This window comes from Neoarius graeffei, chromosome 10, assembly GCF_027579695.1.
Source record: "Neoarius graeffei isolate fNeoGra1 chromosome 10, fNeoGra1.pri, whole genome shotgun sequence".
NCBI lineage: Eukaryota > Metazoa > Chordata > Actinopteri > Siluriformes > Ariidae > Neoarius > Neoarius graeffei.
Genome location: NC_083578.1, coordinates 88583496 through 88611437, shown reverse-complemented (window position 1 = coordinate 88611437; position 27942 = coordinate 88583496). Strand labels below are relative to the sequence as shown.

Genomic DNA, 27942 nt, shown 5'->3' with positions numbered 1-27942 from the left:
GGGTCAACAAACCATCCTGACTCGGTGAAGTAAAGAGGAACCAGATCCTGTTCAGCAGGATCCTGAACTGGAGAACGCGTCATCATCATCATCATCATCATCATCATGAGCATTACTGTACAAACACACAGGGGACTCGAAATGCCAAGTCAACACCCTGAAGTGTAAATACGACACGTAGTGCAAATAGTCTGAGATATAATACAGGCACTGTTCAAAGGAGGACATTATAACCGCAACACTGGGGGGGGGAAACCACTGAAACCTGCTGTTAAGAAAAAATTTAAATAAATAAATAAATAAATAAATAAAACGCCACCACACGCTCGCTCGCACGCACCTTGTAAAGGAAGTAGGTGCTCTCTGCAAACTCGGGTCTCAGTGGATGCTGCGCCCAGTGAACCCTGAAATCTGTAGTGAAGGCCTGGGGGGTGGGGGAGGAGGAGGGGAGAGAGAGAGAGAGTTAAGGTGTTAAGATACACTCAAAACTGTAATACTAAGAAAAATGAACCTACCTCAGGGAGGAAGTTGTGTTTCTTCGTGACCTGATACAGCATTTCGTGGGTTTCTATAGCCGGACGGATGTCTCCTTTTAGCACCTAAGAGCGTGCAATTAGAAGGGGGGGGGGGGGGGTTAATATATATTAATAAGTTTTATATATATGCACACCACAAGTAATTGTTTTAAGCTGTTCTTCAAACCAAATTTAATACAAGACAAAAAGACAACACAATACAAAATGCAGCGTTTATTTAAAAAAAATAATAATTATTTATTGAAGGAAAAAAAGTTATCCAAAGATCAGCTGTGTGGAAAAAAAATTAAATAATTGCCCCCTAAATGATAATTGGGTTCCTTTAAATGTGACACACCCATGCTTGATTACCGTCAGCCCTGCAACCAGACAATGATCGGAAGCATGAGAAAGTCCACCTCTGAATGATTCAAAAGAAACAAAAATCGAGCGTAGCGTACTGTAGTTCTAGCAGGCCACGAAGTCAAGCTCAGCCCTCAATCCCAGCTACATCAGCTGATCTCAAGCCAGCCCACATCAGCCGTCGGCTCAGCCGATTCCCTTCGATGCATTCTATTGGCATCTCTCTCATCGAGCACCTTATTTAAGCTGCTTTAACCTGCCTACCTTTGCTGCTTCCTCTGGAAGCCATTTTGCAACCCACCTCCACCCCTTTTCATGAAAGGTCATTTCTGGATCTGTTGTGATGTCGCCTCACAACCCAGTCCAGGCCACCTTCTTCCATTGCTTCATGGTCCAGTTCTGATGCCCACATGCCTATTGTAGGCACTTTCAGGCAGCATGGTGGTGGAGTGTTGCCTCACAGCAAGAAGGTTCTGGGTTCGAGCCCAGCGGCCGACAGGGGCCTTTCTGTATGGAGTTTGCCTGTTCTTCCCACGTCTGTGTGGGTTTCCTCCGGGTGCTCCGGTTTCCCGCACAGTCCAAAGACATGCCGGTTAGTTTAACATGGGGTGGCCTTGGGCTGAGGTGCCCTTGAACGAGGCACCTATCCTCAATTGCTCCCCAGGCGCTGTTAGCATGGCTGCCCACTACTCTGGGTACGTGTGCGTGCTCATTGCTCATATGTGTGTTCACTGCTTCAGATGGGTTAAATGCAGAGAGGAATTTCACAAGTGGACGTGTGATGAATAATGGTTTTTGTTCTCTTGGTGGACAGGAGTCAGCATGAGCACCCTGAAATTAACATTTTCAGCAGTTGTGCTACAAGTGCTCTTCTGTGGTTTGCAGATTGTCCTTCCTTGGACCACTTTCTGATAGATCATTACTGCATACCGGAACACCATGACCTACAATTTTTGGAGATGTGTTGACCCAGTCATCTAACCATTGCACTTGGCCCTTGTCAAAGAGGCCAAGATCCCTAGTGCATGTCGCTTCCGCTGCTGCCGCCCTTGCTGCTTTAGCCGTTCCATGCAGGCACATGGAAGGGCAGGGAGGTCTCATATTCCGACCTTAAATCAACGTCATCTCTGTTGTCATTGATGCCTGCTCTGTTCTGTACCCAGGGCTCCAGAGTGCGACCAATTTGGTCGCACGTGCGCCTTAATTTCGGAGTGGTGCGCCTTAAAAAAATCTTTGGTCGCACCGGTGCGACCAGCTGTCTGAGGGAGAGGTGGGCGTGGGGGACGCGAGACTAACCTTTCCATTTTACCCCGCAAATGGGTAATGCTTGTAAGCTGCAAATATATCATAGCCACCACGTCCGTAGATCAAAACATCAACATTCGGCCGCTTGAGTAGGCTACCTGCCTTTAAAACAATGGGATCGAACGTTGCCAGACCTAACTGTTTACAGCGGTGCGCGCAGACTGTTCTGCATACTGCATAGTGCAGTGGTGCACAGGCTACGCTCGGCTTTGCTGTGATTCAGCAACAAACCGACTGATACAATTAGACAGCGACATCGTTGAGTAAATGGAAGCTCGAGATAATAAAGCATCATTAAATGTTACGAGTCACGAAGCGCCACGGCATCCCACACTAACCTTGTCCAGCTCCAATGCTATGCTAGTCTCCTTCCGTCAACCACAAAAAGAACACAACCATAAAGTATTCCCAAGCCATAATTGTGTATAATTTCAAAACAAAGGTTTCAGTATCCAGTCGAAATGGGGGCCTGTCAAAGCATTGTACGTCATTTGTTCGACCGCGGGAATTCGACCGCGGGAGTTCTCTGACTGGGATAGCTGAACACATTTCATTCATGTAGCTAAATGTTAGTCATGAACTAGTACAATGAAACGAACTATAGATAGTTTTTTTGTTCCTAGTGCAAGGGCCTCTGTGTCCATGGAGGGACAGAAAGACAAAGATGACGAGACCACAGCAGAGACAGCAGAAACGGTAAATGAACCCGAGCTAAAGAAAAAGATGTACACGTTTCGAAGAGAATGGCTTAGTCAGTTTCCTTGGCTGAGGCATAGTCAGGGGCGCAGATAGGATTTTTGAACTGGGGGGGACTGAGCTGTCAGCAAATGATTCCATTTTGTGTGTGTGTGTATATATATATATATATATATATACACACACACACACACACACACATATATATATATATACACACACACACACACACACTACCATTCAAAAGTTTGGGGTCACTTTGAAATGTCCTTATTTTTGAAAGAAAAGCACTGTTCTTTTCAATGAAGATCACTTTAAACTAATCAGAAATCCACTCTATACATTGCTAATGTGGTAAATGACTATTCTAGCTGCAAATGTCTGGTTTTTGGTGCAATATCTCCATAGGTGTATAGAGGCCCATTTCCAGCAACTCTCACTCCAGTGTTCTAATGGTACAATGTGTTTGCTCATTGCCTCAGAAGGCTAATGGATGATTAGAAAACCCTTGTACAATCATGTTAGCACAGCTGAAAACAGTTGAGCTCTTTAGAGAAGCTATAAAACTGACCTTCCTTTGAGCAGATTGAGTTTCTGGAGCATCACATTTGTGGGGTCGATTAAATGCTCAAAATGACCAGAAAAATGTCTTGACTATATTTTCTATTCATTTTACAACTTATGGTGGGAAATAAAAGTGTGACTTTTCATGGAAAACACAAAATTGTCTGGGTGACCCCAAGCTTTTGAACGGTAGTGTGTATACATGTTATTTCACCTCCCTCACTGCCATCACCAGGAACTACCTGCAGGCCAGGACAATGATAACATTTTAACATAGCCTATGGAAATCCAAAGTTTACACATTATCATCACGCACAAATTGCAAAACTAGTTTTAAAACCGCTAAGTTCCAACTGTTAAACATAGCAAGAGGCTGGGCTACGTGTGTGTGTGTAAAGTGTAAACCAGTGCATCCTGACTTTCTAACTATGCCTGTGTGTTGCGTGAGCGGCAGTCAGTCAACAACTCTTCGCAAAGTTTCCTTATGAAACACTATGCTCGCTGAAATTATGGCAGGGAACGCCAGATTAAACATTAAAACTGCCTTCTGAGCACTGTATCTACCGGTACAGGCTGCCACCGAAAGAAGGAGGCTACCAGAAAGGCTTCTCTACTCCGTACGATTTTACTTTCACTACGACATTACTTTGAACAGAGTATCAAAAAATTGCAAGGTGATATGATAAAGTAAGGCACAGTTTACTTACAGTCTTTTTTTTTTTTTAAAACAATGCAATCGTTTTCTGCCTTTTGGCACCCTTCATCATGCCGTGTTGGGGTCCTGAACTAGGAGGCGCTGTCCCTGATATGCCTGTCAAACTTGTGGGTAACCATAGCAACCAAGCTCGAGCTCGCAACCTGTGCAGTCTGCGCAGTTGCAACTATGTATGTACTGCTGTGCACCTCAATAAACCGAATGGTAATTAGTCTTTTGATTTTTCCGTGAGGTTTGCCTTATGCAAAGAAAGACAGCATAGACGTTTTTTCCTCCCTATAAGTGGGGGGGACCGAACGAGGTGAATTTAAATCTGGGTGGGACGAATCCCCCCCGTCCCCCCCTCTATCTGCGCCCATGGGCATAGTAAAGAGGAGAACGTTATGTTCTGCATGTATTGCAAGGAGTGCGGAAAGACCATGGCAGGCAATACTTCTTTTGTTACCGGGTGCAATACATTTCGAATTGAGACACTTAAAAAACACAGTGCATCCGCGAAACATATATCATGCCGGGATAAATGCACTGCGCAAGTTTCACCCCTTCCCGATGCTTTTCAGCGCCAGACAGCTGCTAATAGGTCAGCTGAAGAGGCCGAGATGATTGCCAAATTTAACATCGCATATAACATAGCCAGAGAGGAACTCCCGTTCACTAAGTTTCGTTCAGAAGTTATCCTTCACAAAAGAAATGGGCTGGCTATAAACCCAACATATAGCAACGACATGGCCTGCGCCCAGTTTATAGGGGTTATAGCAGACACCCTAAAGGGGAAAACGAGTGTGGAGATAGCGAGCAGCCAATATATGTCACTTCTCATTGACGGAGACATGGATGTTTCCTCGAGAGAGTGCGTCATCGTCTTTGGACGTTGCTTGCGGAGAGGGAAGCCTGTCAACCTGTTGATCGGTCACGTCGAAGTTGAACATGAACATGCGCAAGGTAAGATGCTCCCTCTAGTGGTCGTCATAATAATATAGCTAATAATCATTTTTTCATCGCAAACTCGGTATATTTACAATCAGCAATATTCTGCAACATTATATTTATCATTATAGTTATATAATAGTATAATTATTGTGGTGTAATATTCTACTTAAATAGGATATATTGAAAAATCAAAAGTGGATTGCATTATATTAAAAATATTGATTTCATAGACCCTAGTCATTTTTTGCCTTTATAATTTCTTCATAGGACTTTATGCAGCCTCAAAGCAGGCATTTGAAGCTCTTGGGGAGCAGTGCTGTGACTGGCTACATAAGACAGTTGCCCTGGGTGCGGATGGTGCGGCAGTAAATCTGGGAAGCAAAGGCGGCGTCATAGCCCTGATGCAGAGGGAGGCAGGGGACCACATTATCCCTTTCCACTGCATGCCTCACAGGTGAGACCAGCTTTCTCTTCAAATTAGAACTTACCCAAGGGTCATATTACTGAATCGAATTGATATGGCTACATGTGAAATTGTGCTTCTTTTCAGATTGGAATTGGCAATGTTGTCTGTGCAAAGGGAAAATCCGCTAATCGGCCAGTTGTATGACCTTCTGCATCTGATTTGGAAAACCTACCATTTCAGCCCAAAATCAATGAGGGAGCTGAGGGCCATTGGAGCTGACTTGGGGATAAGCCCTTTGATGCCCAGTGGAGTGAAGGGGACAAGGTGGCTCCCACATGTGTCTAGAGCACTGGAAACATTTCTGAAGCCAGGGCAATTCACTGCTGTATACTACCATATGGACCATTTGGCCGGGAGTGCTACCAATGCAGACATTGCAGGCCGGGCTGCAAAGGCCAGTACATATTGTCACTAAATTAGTTTAGTTTATACCCTTGAATTCGTTTAATGAAACTAGCTAATCTGTATTATACTATGTGACTATTGTTTTACGATACAGGTCAAGAAGTCAATGGAGGATTCCACTTTTGTGGCCTTTTGCCATTTTATCACTGATATATTCAGTGGAATTAGCCATTTCAGCCTCTTACTTCAAAAAGACGAGGTCATCCTACCACAAGTAAGAGATATAAGTAAACCTGAGCTGGAGATGTGTTTCTGGACATTAGCTGTGTTATTAATACCTTAATGTTAAATGTAAACAGGCAGTGTGCGGCCTTGACAAGCTGCTGATGACAACAGAGGCAAGGCTTGCAAGGCCTAAGCTGGGCGGAAGACTAGCAGAGTTCTTGGCTGACCTGACACAGCAGAAGAGGCAGCGGCAGCATACACAGGAAACAACATACACATTCCAGGCATACAGATGGTTTTGTCTAGCACTTACACAGTGAACAGTGTATTTGTACAAACATTTCCAACATTTAAAACATCTGGTTTGCAACACAGACAATACCGCTCAAAGGTGAGGCATCCGAGCTGACGGGTGGACTTGCTGGCACCAAATTAAAAAAAGCAATGGGTGCAACAATTGTGTCAACGTTGAACCACCTGAAGGCCAGATTTAGCAGCATCCTAGGCAAGTGTAGTTACCACATCCTCTACAAAACTGCTGTTAATTATGCACATTGTGCATTTACTAAAATGTAGCTTTTCTTACAGTAGGGGAGCATTCCCTGGTGAGCACAACACAGGCTGTCAAGGCCTTTAATATTTTTAACCACGAATGCTGGCCTGAAATGAGAGAAGACCTTGTAGACTATGGTGCAGAGGATCTGGACTTTCTGCTCAATCACTTCTCCATAGTTCTTCAAAGGTAGATAGTGAATTACTTCGACAATGTAATATGTCTGATAATAGGTATGCTGTGAATGTGAACTGATTATCTGTGTAATTATTTTCAGAAATTCTGTTGACATAAACCAAGCCAAGGAGGAATTTCAAGGTCTCAAATTGCTGATTTCACAACTCTTCATGGACAAGACCTACCTCAGCCTTTGGGAGATGATACTAACAAGGGAGCCCTACTGCACTGATTTCAAGGTACAATATATATATATATATATATATATATATATATATATATATATATATATATATATATATATATATATATATATATATAATAATTTAAGTTTGTGTCAGTTTGCTATATTAACATTGCTGAATTTAACTTCTTGGATGCATTTCCCAGAACGTCCTACACCTTGTTCAAATTATGCTGGTCCTCCCAGTCTCAGCTGCAGTGTGCGAGAGGGGGTTCTCCACGCAAAAAAGAATAAAATCTGATGCACGGGCATCCCTTCATCCATCCACAGTTGGAGACTTAATAAGAATTCGTGTAGAGGGGCCAAGTCTGGAGGACTTTGACACGAGGGAGAGTGTGGCAGCCTGGTTCAGCCAAGGCCAAAGGGCAAGAAGGCCACATTACAAGAGTTGGTCATCTGAGGCTTGAACACACACGCACACACACACACACACACACACACTTGGAGTAAAAGGTAATGTTCTTATCGATTACCATGTTTTGTTCTGTTTTACATATGCATTTGCATTGTATGCTGACATACAGCATGTCTATGACTATTAGAGAGGAGTGTTAACCTTGTCTTGTTGTTTTATTTGTGCTGTCTTAATGACGACTGTTTGTTTGCCAAATGATTTTCAAGTTATTTGTTCTCAATGTATTTTACAGAAATAAAAAAATATCTGTGAAACGCCGATGTTAAATGTCATATGTGATAGAGTTGAAAAAAAAATTGGTGCACCTAACTTTTGGGCTGGTGCACCTAAAAAAAAAAAAAAAAAAAAAAAAAAAAGTTAGGCGCACCAGTGCAACCAGTGCAAAAAGTTAGTCTGGAGCCCTGGTACCCTTTTGTTGTTTGTGGAGTTGCTGCAGCTCTCCCTGCTTCAGCCTTTCCACATATGCATGTGGAAGGGCAGGGAGGTCCCAGAACAGAGCCACCCGCCAAATACAACTTGTTGCAATGTAAATAAATGTTCCTTGACAAAAGTGGTTGTGACAGAATTAAGAATTTGGTGCGACTTGGTCAAAGTCCTGACGAGATGCTGTGGTGAAAGCTTACATGCTCGAAACCTCTTCGAAGTGGCTGAACTAAAAAAAAAAAATTCTTGCAAAGAAGACTGGTTCAGAATTCCTGATCTCCAGTCTTTCATCATCAGAAACATTTAGTTTCTCTTGCTTACGCTAAACAAAAAAATAAAATTGTTTCTCCTCAAGTTCTCTGTATCCAATACTGCATTTTGTATGAGGATATGAAAACATTCAGTGTGACAAATGAAAGGAAATCAGGAGGGGGGCAAATATTTTTTCCACAGCACAGTATATACAGTACATACTTAATAAATTAAAAGGTTCCTCAAGGGTTCTTTGGATGGTTAATGGTGCTAGCATTCCAGAAAGTAGTCCTGCTTTGGGGTACAGCTTTATCGAGAACCTCTCGCGTTCCCTCAGGAGAAGTACGGGGGGAGGTGGGGGTGTACTAGTGAATAAAACGGTCAGTAAAACTCCCCGTCTTTGGTGACTTCTATGTATTCCTCACCATTCTATTCCTCCATTTATCCATCCTCTTATCTGTTCATCATTGATATTTAAAATTCTTGAAAAATGGTTTCCAATGCAAGCTTTTTAATTGCTAGTGTTCAAATCCTATGATCACTTTATGGGTTCAGTGTGCTTCAAGAGTCCCTAATGTTGGACTTTCTATCTGTAAATCATTGATGAAGTCAGAACAAGTTTGAATTACATTTACGAGCAAGTTTAAAGAGAGAGTAAAGGTCATGCCAGGACAGGAGCCATGTGCCATCACCAGTGATGATAAAAGATCTCAGGGGTGCTATTAATTAAGGTGAAGGTGTACAGGAGATGCATCTGACCTGCAGGCCGGGGAAGAACGCAAGCAGGGAGTCCATCCAGGTGCGTGCAGGCAGCAGGGGTTTGTGGATGTGGACGTCCAGCAGCAGAGGAGGCTGACTGATGTACTTCATGATCGATGCATAGTGCTGAAAGATACAGAACAAGTGAAGCTCCACATCACAAACAGGCTACAGATCACGTTTTTATACAAGAGAAGTTCTGGAACAGACCGGCTTTCGGACCGGAGGAACCTTTCCATAGTTCTTAGAGGAAATTCCCTCTTTTCTGTGTGTCCACACTGCAGGAACCAAGAACTACTGTAGTTCTTAGAACGCTGTTTTGAGGAACTTTTTAAGCTCCTGCTTCAGGGTAAGTTCTTTTTACGGCACAAGAGGAACCATGAGTGATGTAAGCGTACAGTGATTGGTCGAACACATGAGCCAGTGAAACACCGGCAACCAGCGATTTTAAAATCTGTGTAAAGATGTACGTTAGATGTGTAAACGTCAGCTCTGAACATTAGCATTAAAGAAAATAATACACACAAATGGACCGACAGTGAAGTCCAGGTTTATTGAGTGTGCATACACGACGGAGGAAATACAACATGATGTTGATTCTTGTTCTTGTTGTATGTTGCACAGAAGTGATGGTGCTATTGAGGTTTTTCACCCACGTGACCAAGTCATGTGATGCATCATTAGGCTGCCATTTTGGACGTCACGGCTCGAATCGGTGTGAATGCGAGGAAGGCGACAAACGAAAAACATAAAAGAAAAAGGAGCGAGATGCAGAAAACACCTTCACTATCCAGCGACGTAGGGCATTTACAGGGCGAGCAGAGGGAGAGGTATTTGCAAAAATTGAGGTTAGCAAGCTTAGAGAACAACGTTTACCTGCTTCCACCAGGATTGTTCACTGACGTACGGAAGTACACGAAGCCCTCGTCTTTACCTGACTTCGGCCCACATGATCTGTATACCTATGTCGTTAAAAACCCATCGCCATACACAGGTATTGATCTGAAAGCGTATAAGAGTTTGGATGCCTACAAATATTTTGTGTCAGGCTGGGTAACATGCCTACATCAGCGGGTCGTCCCTGGAGCCGGTGGTCGCCATCTTATTACAGCTAAGGTTTGTTCACATTTTCATTTACTTTCGGTCCTCAGGATAAACAAAATGTTATTAAATGTCATTGAAATAACTTCTTAGTCTGTTGAGACATGGCCCGTTATAAATTTGCTGTTACCAGGCGATGACCAAGAACTGTATTATTAGGGTCGGTGTCTGTGTTGTAGCAGTGTACTAGCAGCTAGCTGTTAGCACTAGCTAATGTCAACAACATCATAGCTGGTATGTTACTGTAGCAATGTTTACGTTCAGTCATTTGGATGACTGTTAAAACCTTTCAGTCTCAAGTTTTTCCTTTACTGTATTTACTAGTTTACTGTAATTATGATCCGGCAGCTATTTACACCGGATCCAGTGTAAATAGCTGCCGGAGCGCGCTCCGGCTTGCTCCCCCTCAAATTAAGCAGTGCTCCGGAACCTCGGCCGGAGCACTCCGGTAGCAAGCCGGAGCGCGCTGCTTAATTTGAGGGGGAGCAAGCTGGAGCGCGCTCCGGCAGCTATTTACACTGGATCCGGTGTAAATAGCTGCCGGATCATAATTACAGTAAACTAGTAAATACAGTAAAGGAAAAACTTGAGACTGAAAGGTTTTAACAGTCATCCAAATGACTGAACGTAAACATTGCTACAGTAACATACTAGCTACTATGTTGTTGACATTAGCTAGCTTGACCTTCAAAATGGCGGACACCGGGGCGTCACGTGACCCTGTGACGTCAGGTGAAATACCTCAATAGCAACCATCGGCCAGCTTACATCACTGTAGCATTCCTACGGGTGGTCCGAATGCAAACAGGGAGGAAAAAAGAGGAAAAAAAAAAAAAAAGGCCCTTGAATGTATGTAGTTCTTAAGGCCCGGTCCCACAATACTGATAACTCTCACTATAACTAAATGGGTCCCCTGCAGTTTGTGTGGTCGGTGCTCACACCAGACCAATAACGATCCCTATAGCCCAGTCCTGGGGTTTTCGGTATCAGTAAGATTGCTTCCAGAGTGATTTTTTCAGGCCTGGACCTGATCCAATAAAACATCTGACCAATCAGGTCATTGTTTACATGTGATGTCTGAGCACGTCCTATTTTTCCCCAGGCATCCTTCTACGTATAGCCTTGTTGCATCATGAAGTCACGGATTTCATCACGGATTCACGCAAAATAAAAAAATTACACAAACACAAAGCACGGCTCTTTTATTCACGGATATATGATTATTTTCCATGAAATCTCAATAGTAAATTAATAAAGTAAAGTAAACATAAATGTAGGTAAAATATTTTAATTCTGAACTTCAGCAGTCCAAACATTTAATTGTTTTAGACATCTTAATTTTTTTTTTTTATCCGTGATGCATCATCCATATGAAATCGGTAAGCAATCTGTAATATACTGAAATGTCCATGACCGATCTGTAAATTATTAGCATCGTATTAAAATCTGTAACCACTCTGTATTTTGTATCTTTTTTAAAAAAAATTATATTTCCGTAATCCATGACCTACCCGCATTATATCAGCCACTGGAGTGCATGCATGGGTTGTTTTGAAGTGCATCAGTTGCCCTCACTTTCATAAAATCCGATGCATTTTTGTTTGGGTGTTCCTTTTCACCAATAAATACATCCTGTAAAATTTTTTGACCATAATCAAAAGTCTAATGGTGGCACCATGAGGTTCATTTTTTGCCAAAAAACCGCTTATTTTATGTTTTCGCGTAAGGTTTGAATCACAATGTTGGACTCCATTTATTGATTTCTTGTGGCCCAGAGATCATGTTAAGAACCTTTGCAAGGGATTGAGAAGCATTAATGTGATTCATAATACATTTGTATTGTTTAAAAGTAGTTGAACAATGGTTCAATGAACAGCTAAAACTCAAACTGTGCTTGAGAATATATTTAGAATATGTACTAAAAATGTGTATCTAAGATATTTGGTATACTCTATAAGGTGCCATAATGTTTCATGAAAAGTGATCGAAATTGTCATAAAAGTCATAAAATAGCAGCTTTTTCCATAACTTTGAGCTCCTGGTGCCACCATTAAACTTCAGAATTTTGTCAAAATATTTCACCCAGTGTGTTTTCTTACCAAAAGGAACAGAAAAACAAAAATGCATCATGATCGGAGGAACTTTTCATTTTTAGGGGGCAACTGATGCACCCTACTGTACAGTATGACCCAGAATAATGTGCTACTACTCGGAAAAAACTTCCATGACTATTCCTAAGCTGCATGAATTTATTTCCCTGAGTGTCAGGACCAAGCGAGATTATAGTGGGGATTATAGTTGTGGTGTTTCTGCTCCAGACTGGAATTAAATTCAGGCAGAGGGACAGTCAGAGTTATCGGTATACTGTAGTTAGTGTTGTTGTAGAACCGGGCTCTTTGGGGAGCTCTGCAGTGTTTAGTTCCTCTTAATGAGTCTTGAGGTCTGAAAGTGCTTCAAGGGACCCTAAAAATATATATCAAGTTTTCTGCAACCGCAGTCCTTTGCAACCATTATACAACTTCAAGAAAGTGATTTATAGCTCCTGTAACAAAGCTGTTGTGTGAAATTTCCACAACGTAACTATAAAGATACTGACTGCAAAGTCATCTGAAATTTAAACACATATATATATATATATATATATATATATATATATATATATATATATATATATATATATATATATTTAAATTGTGCATGGCATTTTTATCTGTCCCACAGGAACAATATCATGTGGACGAATGAGATGTGATCATTTTGATGATCATCCTGAGGGTCACGTTTCTCCGTTTTGGGACCCTCTTGAGGTAAACAGTACAGCCCTATGGAACCAGGAAACAGCCGAATGCCAGGGAGGAGCTTTAACTCGTTAGCATGATTATGGAACTGCATCACACCAAGATGGCGACGCCTCCAAGAAAACATCATAACTCTGCGTCGACCCTCAGAGAGTTTTGAGTCGCAGGGATGCAATTTGTGGTTTACGTTCGCGAATTGATCCGTGAAACAAAAAGACGAATATTTATAACTTTTCTCTGTTCCTGCTTTTGTGTTCTCGTTTCTTTCTCCAAGATCAAAACATCAGGTGTCGAACTCAATCATCGACTCGCTACTGTGAACTCGAGCTCATGCATTCTAAGGTCAAGACAGCTAAGCGCTAGCTAGAACGATTTAGTTATCTGTGCAGAAAAATGACGTGTCGTCTAACCTCGCTCTATCTTGCAGTTGCACTCACGAGGCAGGTTTTCCTTTTCTTTCCCACTGGGAGAGCAGAGCCCACCATGTTCACCAACGCCGACTTGTTTTGGTTAAAAGTAACTCAAACACGCCCCACAGTGGTCACATGACGTGATATTGTTGCTCGCTTGCTTCGGCGATCTCCGGAATCGTAAAACGCGGGACGCTTTTTATCTCGGCAAAACATTTACACACAGGATACACGGTGTGTGTGTGTGTGTGTGTGTGTGTGTGTGTGTGTGTGGAGCAGCGAAACATCTCAAAACTCCAACAGCAACAGAAACAGAACATTTTACCCAGAATTCAACTTTGCAGTCAGAACCTTTAAACAAATGACAAGTATGACGTGTCATTCTTTAATAAACTGCTGGTTTATAAGAGGAATAAAACACTTCTGGAGGTGCTATTGAGTAAAAATTTCCAAATACTTCCTGTGCTTCATTTCATCTCTCTTTAGAATAAAAAGACAATCTAAAATTCTTGGAGAGGTTTGTAAAAACAAATTAAAAAAGAAAGTCTCGGGGGCGTCGTGGCTCAGGTGGATAAGGCGCCATACCATAAGTCCGGGGACCCGGGTTCGATTCCAACCCGAGGTCATTTCCCGATCCCTCCCCGTCTCTCTCTCTCCTGCTCATTTCCTGTCTCTACACTGTCCTATCCAATAAAAGGTGAAAAAAGCCCAAAAAATATCTTAAAAAAAAAAAGTCTCTCACAATATTAAAGCGCTGTAGTAACTGGTCGTCTCCCAGCAGAACGTAAGCCTTCAGCAGGTACTCGTAATACGAGTCGATCCCGGCTCCTACACCGCTGTCTACAATGACAAACCATAAAGAAATTTGTGTTAAAAAAAAAAAAAATCAGAATGTTCTATTTCTCTGAATAACGGTGCGGTCCGGAGCAGGTTCCCCCACCTCTGCGTACCCACTCCCCTGAGTGGATATTGATGGTTGTTCCCACAAGATTGCTGTTTCTCTGCCTTTTCTCCCACAGGAAGTCGAGAGCTCTCCGTGCATGAGCCTGGACGTTATAAACACAACACCTTTTTAACATCTATAGCACAATTAAATACACACTTTATGATTTCATGATAAAAATCACTCTTTGTTCAACATTATTTTGCCAAATATTGTTTATTAAATGTCATGATGCAAGTTCATTAATTCATGATTCATTAATGCATCTCATAAAAAAAAAAAAAGTTTGATCAATTATTTTATTATCCTAACGAAGGGTCTGTCTCACCCTTCCCAGAATCCTCTGCACCAAGTAGCCAACAATTCAACGACATCCTAAACCTTACATCTTAAACTGTAACGTGAAATTTAAGATATTTTGTCAAAGTATCTATATATTTATTAATTATTGTGTTCACAGCTTCCACATGACATGTAGATGAAATAACATTTAACAGGCTTTGTTGAATATTTATATTTATTCTATCCATGTTCACTGGATATGAGCAATCGCGCACTCTGATTGGCTACTACTAGGATATCGGCTCATATACTGCAAGTAGAGAAAAACAAAATGGCGGAGCATGTTACTGAACCAACCGAAGAGGAAATAAAAACTACTTGAAAACGAAACCCCAAAAAATACAAAACATGGAATGAAAGCATTTGATGGTAAGAACGTATCTTTTTTTGTTTGTTTTTTAAGAATTATTATTAAATTATCGCAGTTTTCACAAATTACTCCTGTCATTTTGCCAGCTTGTTTACATTCTTCATCTTTAAGCATTAAAAATTATTATTTTTTAAACTGGTTCAAAAGCCCAAAGAAGTTTACAAAAAAAACAAAAAAAAAAATTACAGAACTGAAATTTCCAAGGAAGAATTAAATAAAACATCTAAAGCTATTCTACACCTCGGCACGACAGCAAGATGGCACTTTCTACAAAAAAGCAATACTAAAGTCAATTCATGCAGCCACCGATAGGTTTTTAAGAAGTCCGTCTAAGCAGAAATGATAAAGATATCAATTTTAAATTTGTAAATTTATCCCGTATGAGTAAAAACTCCGAGACGACATGAGGCATGAAGAAGAAATCTTGAGTACCGCATTTTGCACTTTGAGTGGTCAATTTTTGTAAATCTGAAAATCTTTGTTGTGTTTGGCTTAGTTCAAACATTTAAAACACAAACTTAAAAAAAAAAAAAAAGTTTCTTTTTAAACCACAATTACAAGATCTGCTGTGAAACAATGTATTTAAAATAATTTTTTAACAATATATTTATTTGCCTTCATATGACCCTTACTTTAAAAAAAAACAAAAAACCCTTTAGTCGCTATTATTTACTATTGTTTTCTATACCTCGAACGTGGGGTCTCCAGTGAAGCGGCTCAGCGCAGCGAACTCCAGGATGATGGTACCTGCGCAGGCGGTGCAGGTGTCTGTCTCAGTGCCTGTCCGAGTCTCAGGACCCTGAACCCCGTGACGCAGGTTGATCTACGAGGACAACAGGAACTCAGTAATAAACACACACCCTCATTAATAACAGTAGTTGTATTAACATCAGCTCCACTTTGAAAGCTGGTCTTATTGAAAAACCTGTGATTTTAAAAAATTCTCAAATCTGATTGGTCAGAAGGTGTTAAAAGAGTTTACATTTTGCAGTCTCACATTGTTTTGTGGGGTTTTTCTTCCTCCTAATGAACTCTTCAAAAAGAGAAGTTGGTTTATCAAGAAAGACCGTTTATAGCTTCTATAATGTAACTTGTGGACGTTCCACAACATGTAAATGTAACTATAAAATGGATAAAAAGTACGACTTGCCATTCCTAAATGAATAAAATGTATAATTGTTGGGAAATTGCCATGGTTTGAGAGGAATGAAGCACCTCAGGCAGGACGTGCTGTTACTGGTTGGATTATTAAGTGTTAAGTCACATCACACCACCCAGTCATTGATTATTTTTCTAGTTTTACAGCATGATATGGTGTTTTATCCCAGAGTCACTGAGACAGTGTAAGAGGAAGGAATGCGCAGCCAGGCTGAGACGGAAATTTCACGGTCACTGAGTGCAGATCAGTCATGCAAATAAAGTGACTATTCAACCAAATCGAGAAAAACACCGTGTCTGCACATACACTTCAGGGTCAGAGAGAGTGCGTGTGTGTGTGTGCGCGCGCGCGTGTGTGTGTACACACTCGGGGATAAGGCAAGCCGCTGCTGGTGTTGAAGGCAGGCAGGAGTCTCAGTCCCAGGTCTTTCGCCATGTGTAGGAGCTCATCCCGATACCACTGCATGTGCTGTCCTCTGTCTTTCAGCATCACCGCCATGGAGTGACCTCCCAGCAACCCTCTACAAACACACACACACTTATTAATTTTTACTTATTTGACTTAAATTTTTTTTTTAATTTCTAATTTTATTTTGTAATTTTATTATAATTTTTTTCTTACCTTATTTATTGACTTATTTTACTTATTACTATTATTACTTTCATAAAAGAAACATAAGCCTCTTTAAACTGTGGTATTCTAGGACACCACGCTATAGGATCTTCGCTGACACTCAGATAACACCAATAATTCATCACTCCATTAACCAGTAAAGTAGGTGTGGCCTCTGCGCCCGCCAGTCTCAGTAAAGGAGGGGGGAGTGGCCTCTGCGCCCGCCAGTCTCAGTAAAGGAGGGGGGAGTGGCCTCTGCGCCCGCCAGTCTCAGTAAAGGAGGGGGGAGTGGCCTCTGCGCCCGCCAGTCTCAGTAAAGGGGTGGGGGAGTGGCCTCTGCGTCTGCCAGTCTCAGTAAAGGAGGGGGGAGTGGCCTCTGCGCCCGCCAGTCTCAGTAAAGGAGGGGGGAGTGGCCTCTGCGCCCGCCAGTCTCAGTAAAGGAGGGGGGAGTGGCCTCTGCGCCCGCCAGTCTCAGTAAAGGGGTGGGGGAGTGGCCTCTGCGCCCGCCAGTCTCAGTAAAGGGGTGGGGGAGTGGCCTCTGCGCCCGCCAGTCTCAGTAAAGGGGTGGGGGAGTGGCCTCTGCGCCCGCCAGTCTCAGTAAAGGGGTGGGGGAGTGGCCTCTGCGTCTGCCAGTCTCAGTAAAGGAGGGGGGAGTGGCCTCTGCGCCCGCCAGTCTCAGTAAAGGGGTGGGGGAGTGGCCTCTGCGCCCGCCAGTCTCAGTAAAAGGGGGGAGTGGCCTCTGTGCCCACCAGTTCTAGCGAAGCACTATCACATTGTATTGTGTCAAAGGAAGGAAATTTAAAAAAAAACTAGAAAGAAAAAGGAGAAAGAATAAACAAGCAGAGAGAACGAAAGGAACAAAAAACCAAGGCATTAAGAACAAAAAGAGCAGAAAGCAGACAGACAAAAAGGGAAAAAAGACTCAACAGCAAAGCCAGCAGAACTTAAACAGCGTTACTGATGGAAGGATGGGTGGAGAGGAAAAAGCAGAGAGACAGGAAGCTGTAAATGTCTCAGTGGACACGTGTTGGACTGCTGGTTGGTTTAAACGTTTCCTGTCTCAGAAGGACAGACACACACTGCCCGCTGTCGGGTAACGCGGGTCACGGCATGCTCACCCCAGCACTCGGATGTTGGTCTCAAACACAGACACGACGATGTCGTTGTCCAGTCGAACATCATTCACCACCCGCTTCACAGCTTCCTCAAACTCCTGGCTCTTATTCAACAGCTGGACACATCAGGAGAAGAAACAGCATGAACACACAGGAGTCCTCAGCTCAATCATAAAAAACACACACACACGTTAGAGTGTAACTCACCACAAGTGTGTCCAGTGTGTCGATGAGGGTGAGAGAAAACCTGTACACACACACACAAAATGAAGAACATGCTAAAGCACTGGGATCAAGCAAGAAGACTACGTTCACACTGCAAGGCTTAATGCTCAATTCCGATTTTTTTGTGAAATCCGATTTTTTTGTGAGGTCGTTCACATTAACAAATATATGCGACTTGTATGTGATCCTCAGTATGAACGAAAAGCGACCTAAAAGTGTTCCGCATGCACATTGCAGGATATGACGACGTCACAAGCAGTGAGCATGGCCAGTGTTTACGGAAGTAACCTAAAGTTTCCTGTGTATGACAGTAGCCAGCATGGAGTACCTGGCGATGATGCAGTTGTTGTTGTGACGGAGCCAGAACATGCACAATAGCCTGATGTTAAGGAGGAGGTTGAGAAGGAAGAGGGCAAGGGTTTTGGCTCAGGCGTTCTGCGGGGTAGTGACTGCAACCTCCGTTCAAAGGAACATCAAAGCCATGTTGTTGTAACTTTTTTTGAGAGACCCGCCGCCTACTTCAGCGCAGAATAGTGACGTTTGTGGCTTGTTGATGACGTGTAAGTCGGATGAATGCAACCTGGCGGTTCAGACTGAAGTCGCATATGAAAAGAGCGGATAGGAATCGGAATTAGGACCACATATCCAAACGGCCTGGGTCGGATTTGAAAAAATCGGATTTGTGTCGTTCATATTGTCAATAAAAGATCGGATACAGGTCACATACGGTATGGGCGAAAAAATCGGATTTGAGTCACTTCAGCCTGCAGTGTGAACGTACACAAAGAGTCTCCTGATGTCATCAATGGGCAGAGCCGGCCCGTGGCATAGGCAATATAGGCAAATGCTAAGGGCGCTGCGTCCATCCAGGGGCGCAGAAACGGGGGAAGAAAAATTATGACTTCCACTATTCTGAAAACGAGTCAGCATTATAATGTCTTAGCCTAATTTAATTGTACAGCAAAGCATATAGTCAGGGTGCGATTTGTCAAAAAAAGCGGGGTGGTGGTTGTTAATCATAGGACCCTTTTCAGTCACGTGACCTTCGTAAACGCGACCGCCATTTTGGACATGTAGTGGACTTCGGCTCGAATCAGTTTGAATGTGAGGAAGGCGACAAACGAAAAACATAAAAGAAAAAGGAGCGAGATGCAGAAAACACCTTCACTATCCAGCGACGTAGGGCATTTACAGGGCGAGCAGAGGGAGAGGTATTTGCAAAAATTGAGGTTAACAGGCTTAGAGAACGATGTTTACCTGCTTCCACCAGGATTGTTCACTGACGTACGGAAGTACACGAAGCCCTCGTCTTTACCTGACTTTGGCCCACATGATCTGTATACCCATGTCGTTAAAAACCCATCGCCATACACATACACGCCAACGTCCGAGGTTCCGGAGCGCGCTCCGGCTTGCTCCAGGAGTGCTCCGGCCGAGGTTCCGGAGGGCGCTCCGGCTTGCTCCAGGAGTGCTCCGGCCGAGGTTACGGAGCGCGCTCCGGCTTGCTCCAGAGCAAGCCGGCACGTGCTGCTTAATTTGAGGGGAACCTCGGCCGGAGCACTCCGGGAGCAAGCCGGCGCGCGCTGCTTAATTTGAGGGAGAGCAAGCCGGCGCGCGCTCCGGAACCTCGGACGTTGGCTCCGGCAGCTATTTACACTGGATCCGGTGTAAATAGCTGCCAGATCATAATTACAGTAAACTAGTAAATACAGTAAAGGAAAAACTTGAGACTGAAAGGTTTTAACAGTCATCCAAATGACTGAACGTAAACATTGCTACAGTAACATACCAGCTACTATGTTGTTGACATTAGCTAGTCAACAATAGCTACTACAGAAGAACAAAGAGGTTACAATGGGTTATTTTAGCCTATTTGGTTACACACTCGCCGCCACAGAATGTTAACAGCAATGTAATGCCTTTTCTGGCTAATTTTATTCGTCTTACCTCCAACAAAGTGGTCACTACACAAGCGTTGGTATGCCGAGGGCTGCCAATCTGTTAATGGCCACTATCCATCTTCTCCGTCGGGATCCGATAAAATGATAAACCTTGCCTTGTTTGTTGATGGTACATCCAGGTGCACAACAATATAGTGGCATGATGGAAGTCTTACTGAAAGTAAAAACTTTCTTTGCTGCCGTTCCTCAAAGTTGGCTGTGGTAAACTACTGGTAGTACACGTCCAAAATGGCGGCCGCGTTTGTCGTGACGTCACGTGAAAAGGGTCCATAGTGTGTCTTCGGGCGCGCAAGTGCGCATCTGCAGCTATTCTCTGTTTTGGCCATGTAATCATAGCCGGCGATTGCTATAGGCGACCTAGGCAATTGCCTAGAGCGCAAAGTGTGCCCAGGAGCGCCAAGGGCGACCAAAACCCCACCAAAAAGGAGGGATGGAGTTATTGAATGGAGATGTTACCAAGTGCATCAGTGGTGTACAGCGTTTTCAACCACTGTGCTGCCGAACTCTAGTACCGCGGAACGCTAGTGTGCCGTGAGAGATCACCAAGTGTACCGTGGAAAATTATAGAATGACTGTATATTGTAAATATTGGCAACAGCGTTTTAGTTTCAGTCAACATTTTCTATTGGTGAAGTGCCTTGAGATTTTTTCATTGAAAAAAGTGCGCCCTGGCTCAAAAAGGTTGAAAAACAAGTGTAGCCTACACAGTAGTGGTCGGTGATTTCCTTATGCCTACTAAAAATGCACAATGATAGGTTATAAGGGGGGCGGGGGGCAGGGGCGTATCACCCGCGGGGGATGCGTACGTTTCATCCCCCCCACTTTTGTTGAAACACAATTTCATCCCCCGCACTTTTGTCAGATTAAAATGACATCATTATGAAAATTATACAGCTACTATAAAATGTGTAACAAGGAAGTAAACTATTGCCATAACGCATAGACCGTGGAACCGCCCGGGCCAGGGGGGCCGTGGCCCGGGTAACTTTTTGAAAATTATTTTAAAAAATAGGCTAAACCAATATTTTTTGACGTTGAGCGGACTCGAGCCTGGCATGAACCGCTCCGACGCGCTATAATGACACCAATCTATCACCAGCCAATCAGGAGACTTAATCAAACGCATCCCCCGCCCACCAATCTATCACCAGCCAATCAGGAGACTTAATCAAACGCATCTCCCGCCCACTTGTGTCCGCGTCTGAGACGTTGAATTTTCACAGAACGAGGGAAGAAGTTGACTGAGGTAAGACTGTGTGATAAATTAACGAGCGAATAAGAGAGGAGTTTCAACATATAGGGCTTAAGTTTGTTACTGTTAAATAAGCATTGCTTGTACAGTAGCGTTATGCCGTTACAACGTTGACCCACTTTTAACGTGCTGAGTACCGACTGTAGCCGCTAACATGCTAATTAGCTTGCTGTCAAAAGTGCAAAGACCTTAAATTGCTCTGTGTAAATTAGAAAATGGCGCAACTTCCTCTGTAGCCGTCACCTCAACTTGTCTTGAGTTTTGAGCCAATCACAACAGGGCAGCACTGTGGCCTGAGGTAAAACAGGATACAATAATAACAATAATGAAAAAGATAAAAATGACTTCTTGTTTATTGTCCATGCACCGTACATTGTTTAATAGTAATAGAATAGAGTGATTCGATTAAAGTGTTATTTAGATGTTATTAGAAGGGTTTTTTTCTTTGGGGGGGGGGCGCCAAAACTCAATCTCGCCTAGGGTAGCCAAAGACCTAGAGCCGGCCCTGTCAATGGGCTTCATTTATCATCATGTTTTAATAAAGTTGTGTGAAAATATTTCTGCAAAACTGAACAAAAATTTCCACCAAACGTACAAAAGTTTCATCACTGATTTTCTTCATCCTCATATACACATGATGATTAACAATAAATACCAACCATCCATAAATTACCAAGCGTGTTCACAGTGCATGTGAATGACATTCAGCCACGCCCATAAAACTCCATAAAAGGCAAACCTGACTGAGCTGAAAATGATAAAATGGAGACTAAACGGTGAAAGAACGCCTCCTAATAGCCAGTACTTTTGTCCAAAGAACACGGCGTGCCATTTAATCTTATTTACAGTACGTGTTGGTTTTGGAATCACTTTCTTTCAAATTACTTCCACAAAATTTTCATTAAATTGAAATAAATAAATAAATAAATAAATAAATAAATCTGTAACGTAAACATGACCAGGTAATCCGTACGTAAAATCACAGCAGTTCTTTGATTTGAAGCCGATGGATCGAGGCTGACGTTGGTGAGTCACCTTATATGCAAATTCACACAAACTCAAGAGCGAGACATCAGACATGAACGCTTTTCCCAACGAACTGCATTTTCATGAACACCACATTACTTGTGTGAGCGTGCCTGTGAACAATTTACGAATAAATTTGAATCCAGTGTGATAAATGAGGTTCAAATATCAGGAAACTCAAGTGCATGGATTGTTTCTGAGATAATAACTACAAAAATCTTCTCTCTCATGTATTTTGGTGATATTTAACAGTTATTCCACGCAATCGAATCGTACATGAGCTGATAGCCGATGAGGCGCGTAACACTGAGATTGAGTGGAATAACTCTTTTATTCTATCCACATTCACTGGATTTTGAGAAACAGAGCATTTTTATTTTTAGCAAATTTGATAAATAAAAACTATACAAAATGTCCAACAAAATCATTTCTGCTTAGAATGTAAACAAACTGGCAAAATGACAGGAGCAATTTGTGAAAAATGTAATAATAATAATAATAATAATAATAATAATAATTATTATTATTATTATTATTATTGAGAAAAAAGATACATTCTTACCATCAAATACTTTTATTCCATATTTTTTTGCTTTTTTTTTATTTTTGGGGCTTTGTTTTCGAGTAGAGTTTTTATTTCGTCCTGAGTTGCTTCAGCAACATGCGCCACCATTTTGTTTTTTTCTACTCACGGTATATGAACTGATAGCCTAGTAGCAGAGTAGCCAATCAGAGCATGCAATTACTCATATCCAGTGAATATGGATAGAATAAAAAAAAAAAAAAAAATTGTATATATATATATATATATATATATATATATATATATATATATATATTAGTGCTGTCAAGCGATTAAAATATTTAATAGCGATTAATGTCGCGACTGTCATAGTTAACTCGCGATTAATCGCAATTTAATCGCACATTTTTGTCACATGAAAAACCATTGTAATTCTCTTATCAGCATAAAAAAAGTGAATGGGCTAGATTTGTACCAATGTTTTTTTTTATTGCAAAGCATAACACGTCTTGACACAGCCACTGCAAAGTAAAACCTAAGCCGAGCACCGGGGCTAGCAAAAGAACCATGAGTGAAGTGATCTACTGCTTGAGTTAGTCTACAGCTCTAATCAGAGAGACAGGTTACACAGTGACGGTAGGCTTGACATGCTTGATTATAATATAAAGTACACTATTACATTAACTTTAAGTTGTTCGTTGATAAATATTGCATTGAATCTGAGCTTTACTGTTTCAGCTCACTTAACACATTTTGTACTTTTACACTTTCTGCCTGTTGATGTGTCGCGCTGTCCAATCAGAGGCGGCCAAATTTGCATATTACAGGAAGGATTTCTGGGATAGCATCGAGTTTACAGTTCAGAGGGATCTGGCTTCTTTAGACGCTGTCTTCTTAAAACTGAATAAATATTTAAAAAGAGCCAAATGAGCCAGTCTTTTGAACGGCTCTTTTCAAAGAACGGATCACAAAGATGCGGATCCCATCAAAGAGCCATAAATCCCATCTCTATTAGCGTGCCTTGCCCGCGCTGGTTCTTTTTTTTTGGGGGGGGGGGGCAGAGGACTCTGGCTGTGCGGGGCGTGGCATTACAGTCTAGCTGCTATCGGTTTTCTAAGCAAAGTCTCTGTTCCAAGTTCCTGGCAGTTTCAAAAGCTTATGAAAAACCTACATCATGTCACAGAGCGTTAATCTCGCGATAAAAAAATTATCGCCGTTAAAATTGAGTCAAGTTAACGCGTTAATAACAGGGCTTTGAACCAGAATTTTTTTCCTATTGGTTCGTTCCGAACAGAAACGAAATTTTAACGTTTCCAGTTTTGGGTTCCACCATTAAATAGACGTTCCCGAACCGGTTAGAACAAAAAAATTTCGTTCCCGGAACGGTTAATTACGTTCCCTGTCAGCTGTTTAACAAATGGCTATAAAATTATGTCTCTGTCTCATCCAGCTTAAGCCAAATGTAGGCTAATTCTATTACAACCTTCATTAAATAAGACAAGAAATAATTCAAAACAATTATTATTTCAAATGTTGGCGATTTGGATTCTCAGTATGTCTTCCCATCTACACAAACAGAAAAAGTGCCAAAAATGAAAGATAATTCGTTTAGTGTGTTACCAAAGGCTAGTCAGGCCCTATATAGGGCTACCGCATGACGTCACCGCGCCGCGAGATTTTGTTAGGCGCCATATTGGAAGACCAAGTACACATCTATGCAAGTACATACATACATAAAACAAACTACACCTGAAATGTAGCCAGGGTCGGTTCTGCCCTAATCTGGACCCGGGTGCAACATCGCGCAACCCCCCCCCCCCGCAAAAAAAACACCAGTCTAAATCAGGACAACCATCACATAACTATAACTATAAACATTTTATATCAACTATTTTAACTAAATGGGCTATAATAAATAAGCCTGCAGGCAGCCACGGCGGGCTGCCTCAGAAAAGTAACCATTCAATGACACAACTGAAAGCCTGCAGCCACGGCGGGCTGCCTCAGAAAAGTAACCATTTGTCCTACCTTAAAACTCGTTTTGCATTTTCTGCCTCCTTTTTTGTATTTTCGACCCTCCGTTTATTTTCTTTCCTTTTCTGAAAACCCGATTTGTGTCCAGACATTTTGTTCTGCTACCAACGAACTAACTCGTCAGGTCTCGTCTCTCGAGCCCGCGATGATTCCCATGGGAAGGGCAACAATTGATACATTTTTACAAACAGCCAATAGGAAGGTTGCAACGTTCAGGCTCTTCTTTGCTCAGACACTCAGTAATGCACTTATTCACTTATTATCACATGGAGACGTGATAGTAGTCCACCTTCCCGCTCTCTCCATTCAGTCAGCGAACGTCACACAGGAAGTGAACCCCAGCGGGTCATAGAAACTTGTGCAGGAGAAGAATGACTTTTTTTTATTTGTAGGCTACGGAAACTTTGAGGAACGAAATAAAAACCGGTATTAACCGGTTACCATTATTTTTAATAAGCGTTTCTGTTCCGGAACATAAAAAATAATAAAGTTTCTGGTTTCGTTTCTGTTCCATGTGAAATAGAAAAAGTTCCCGGTTTTCGTTTTCGTTCCTTGAACCGGTTCAAAGCCCTGGTTAATAATGCGACATTTTTGACAGCACTAATATTATATATATATATATATATATATATATATATATATATATATATATATATATATATATATATATATACACACACACACACACACACACACATACATACATACATACAAACTGTGACAGCATTATGATCACATGATGTTCAAAATTTCAGGGCTAATTTAGGGAGTGACTAATTCCCTTGAGCAGAGATGAGCTGCTGTTCAACACACACACGGCTCTGGGGTAAAGCAAGCTGCAGCTGGTGGTGAAGTCAGTACATGTGCGAGTGTGTGTGAGATCAAGCTTACTTTCCCAATGCATCGTCCACATCCCCTCGGCTGGGCTCCAGACCTCGTACGCGACCTCGACACGTCAAAGGCATCAGTTCATCTGCTGGGTAGGCATTGTCCTGAGAGAGAGAGAGAGAGAGAGAGAGAGAGATTTTTAGGAGAGTGAGAATGAGAGAGAGAGAGAGAGAGAGAGCGCTGATGAGTCAGCACAGAAAATGCTTAAAAACATTCACAGGTTTTTTTTTTTAGTTACACACTTCAGCGATTTTCCTGTAGAATCTTTCACATTATTCTGTCCATCATCTTTTCTATCTTTTCCTCTCCAGCCATCCTGCCATTCTTGTCTATCTTCCCCCGTTTGACTCCTCCATCTCTTTCTACTGCATCTTCTGTCTGCCTGTCTTTCTTTCTTGTTTCTGTTTTTCTCTCGGTCTATTTTTTTTTTCTGCTTCACTTCCTTCATTTCCTTTAGCCCCTCTTAGTTCTTCTATCCTTCTGCCTGTCTATTTTCCTCTCTTCCTTTCCTACTTTCTATTCGTCCTTCTTCCGTTTGGCTTTTCTTGTCTTCTGTCTTTTCTGCCTGTCCTTCTGTCATCCTTTTTTCCCCCAGCCCAGTGAAGCCACGTTCCATATAAACATCATTAAAATAAATGTCTCGTTGTCGTGAGTCTGCTGTGGACATGTCCCAAACCACAAACCTAATTATCTAAACATTTCTTCAGAAGAACTGAAAAAGGGCTGGATCTATTCATCTTCCCTGCATGAACCCTTTCATTTCCTGGAGCCGTTTTCTCAGACGTTGTTGTTTCTCGGCCATGTGGCAGGACGTCAATGTTTAATTGGCAAATAATCTTAGCACGTACCATATAATTCTGATAAGCGTGGTCGAACATCTCCAGCACTTGATTCCTGGAAGGAAATACAGCCATGTTAGTGCGCATGTGCACACACACACACCCCTTCCTTTACAATACTGTAAAAACAGCATTTTAATAAAGCGTGCATACCTCAGCTTGTGCTTTTCCTCTCTGCTCATGCTTTGTGAGAGTTGGATGGAGAACCCAAGCAGGAGCAGCATGAAAACGGGCGACATCATCATTGCCCAATGAAGCGTCCAAACCCCTTTATTAACTTTATTAATATGCTACAGGGTCATGACAACGGGCTTGGACTCATGACTGCTCACTCAGCGCTCTTATAAACGTTTAGCACCATACATACATCAATAAATAAACAAAAATGAACGAATGAAAAATAAAAACAATAACAATGCCACAGATTGGACCCTGAAATTCGGTCAGAGTTCCACGATTTCTGAACTTAGTGGTTTTTGCTTGGGAATATTTAAAACCAACTCTAAATCACACGATTATTAAAGTAAAACATGGTCTTGTTGAACCTAAACCCTTACTTGTGAGATTCAGCACACCTGCTTGCCTCCGTCCATCCATCCATCCATCCATCCATCACCTGCGACTAACCCCAGACCCACCATAACACACCTGATACCCCAGCATGGTTACACAGTATTACTCACAAACTACACAGCTCACATCTACCACCAAACTGAACAGAGATACACCTGGTGGTTTACATGAAACCAGGTGCAGGTCAGCAGAAAAGAATTAACACCTTTCCCTTCCTTTTGGATCTTTTCTTCACCTACAATCCAGCACTGATAGAAACCAACCTCAGGAATTTATTCTGTCCTGATTTATTAATTGCTTTTATATGTTTGGGGTATATAAATCAATCTGTCTGCCTGATACAACACCAAAACACGTCCTTTTTTGCATGTAAACGTCATAAAAACAACCTAGACAGATTTATATCCTAAAAAATAATCTTATGAAGTAAAATCTACAGATAGAAACCCACAGCTGGAAAACTGTACTTAACATGCTTTTGTCGCGCCAGTGAGTTAACGCTGCCTCACAGGATGACAGCTCGGTCCTGCTTGTTTTCATCCAGCTGTTTGTTTTTAGCCATTTTTTTCAGCTAGCCGAAATTAACCGCGATTTAAAGAGCTAGTTTTGATTAAAATGCACCTCCTGAAGTATACAACACGTCTTTCTTTCTAGCGGTTTTGCTCCGGGAAAACAAATCAAACCCGGCCGCTGTCATTCGCTCTGACAGGCTACTAATAACCGGATGCTGGTGGCTCAGAGTTCTTTCATGCAGTCGTCAACATCCGCATCCGGGTAGCACGCGCCCTGATTACGTCATCACGCTGTTATCGGAAGTAGATGGA

General features: G+C 42.1%; 2 protein-coding genes across 2 annotated transcripts in view; one reads left to right on the top strand and one right to left on the bottom strand.

Moving 5' to 3' along the window:
• The window catches only part of edem3 (ER degradation enhancer, mannosidase alpha-like 3), a 42893-nt gene extending 15036 nt beyond the window's left edge, over positions 1-27857 (bottom strand). Inside the window, exons 1-12 of the mRNA XM_060932555.1 lie at positions 26699-27857; positions 26555-26600; positions 25710-25810; positions 18005-18044; positions 17801-17913; positions 16437-16590; positions 15600-15734; positions 14197-14302; positions 13999-14096; positions 8948-9073; positions 516-599; positions 341-424 (exon numbers count right to left, since the gene is read on the bottom strand). Coding sequence (XP_060788538.1) covers positions 341-424; positions 516-599; positions 8948-9073; positions 13999-14096; positions 14197-14302; positions 15600-15734; positions 16437-16590; positions 17801-17913; positions 18005-18044; positions 25710-25810; positions 26555-26600; positions 26699-26790 — 1179 coding nt within the window. The 5' untranslated portion in view covers positions 26791-27857. The remainder of the gene's footprint in view (positions 1-340; positions 425-515; positions 600-8947; positions 9074-13998; positions 14097-14196; positions 14303-15599; positions 15735-16436; positions 16591-17800; positions 17914-18004; positions 18045-25709; positions 25811-26554; positions 26601-26698) is intronic.
• On the top strand, positions 6503-7534 carry LOC132892640 (zinc finger protein 862-like). Its single transcript, XM_060930937.1, has 4 exons — positions 6503-6629; positions 6713-6866; positions 6955-7093; positions 7245-7534. Exons 1-4 carry the CDS (start codon positions 6569-6571, stop codon positions 7503-7505), a joined length of 615 nt encoding a protein of 204 aa, XP_060786920.1. The 5' UTR covers positions 6503-6568; the 3' UTR covers positions 7506-7534.
• Positions 27858-27942: the final 85 nt, after the last annotated feature.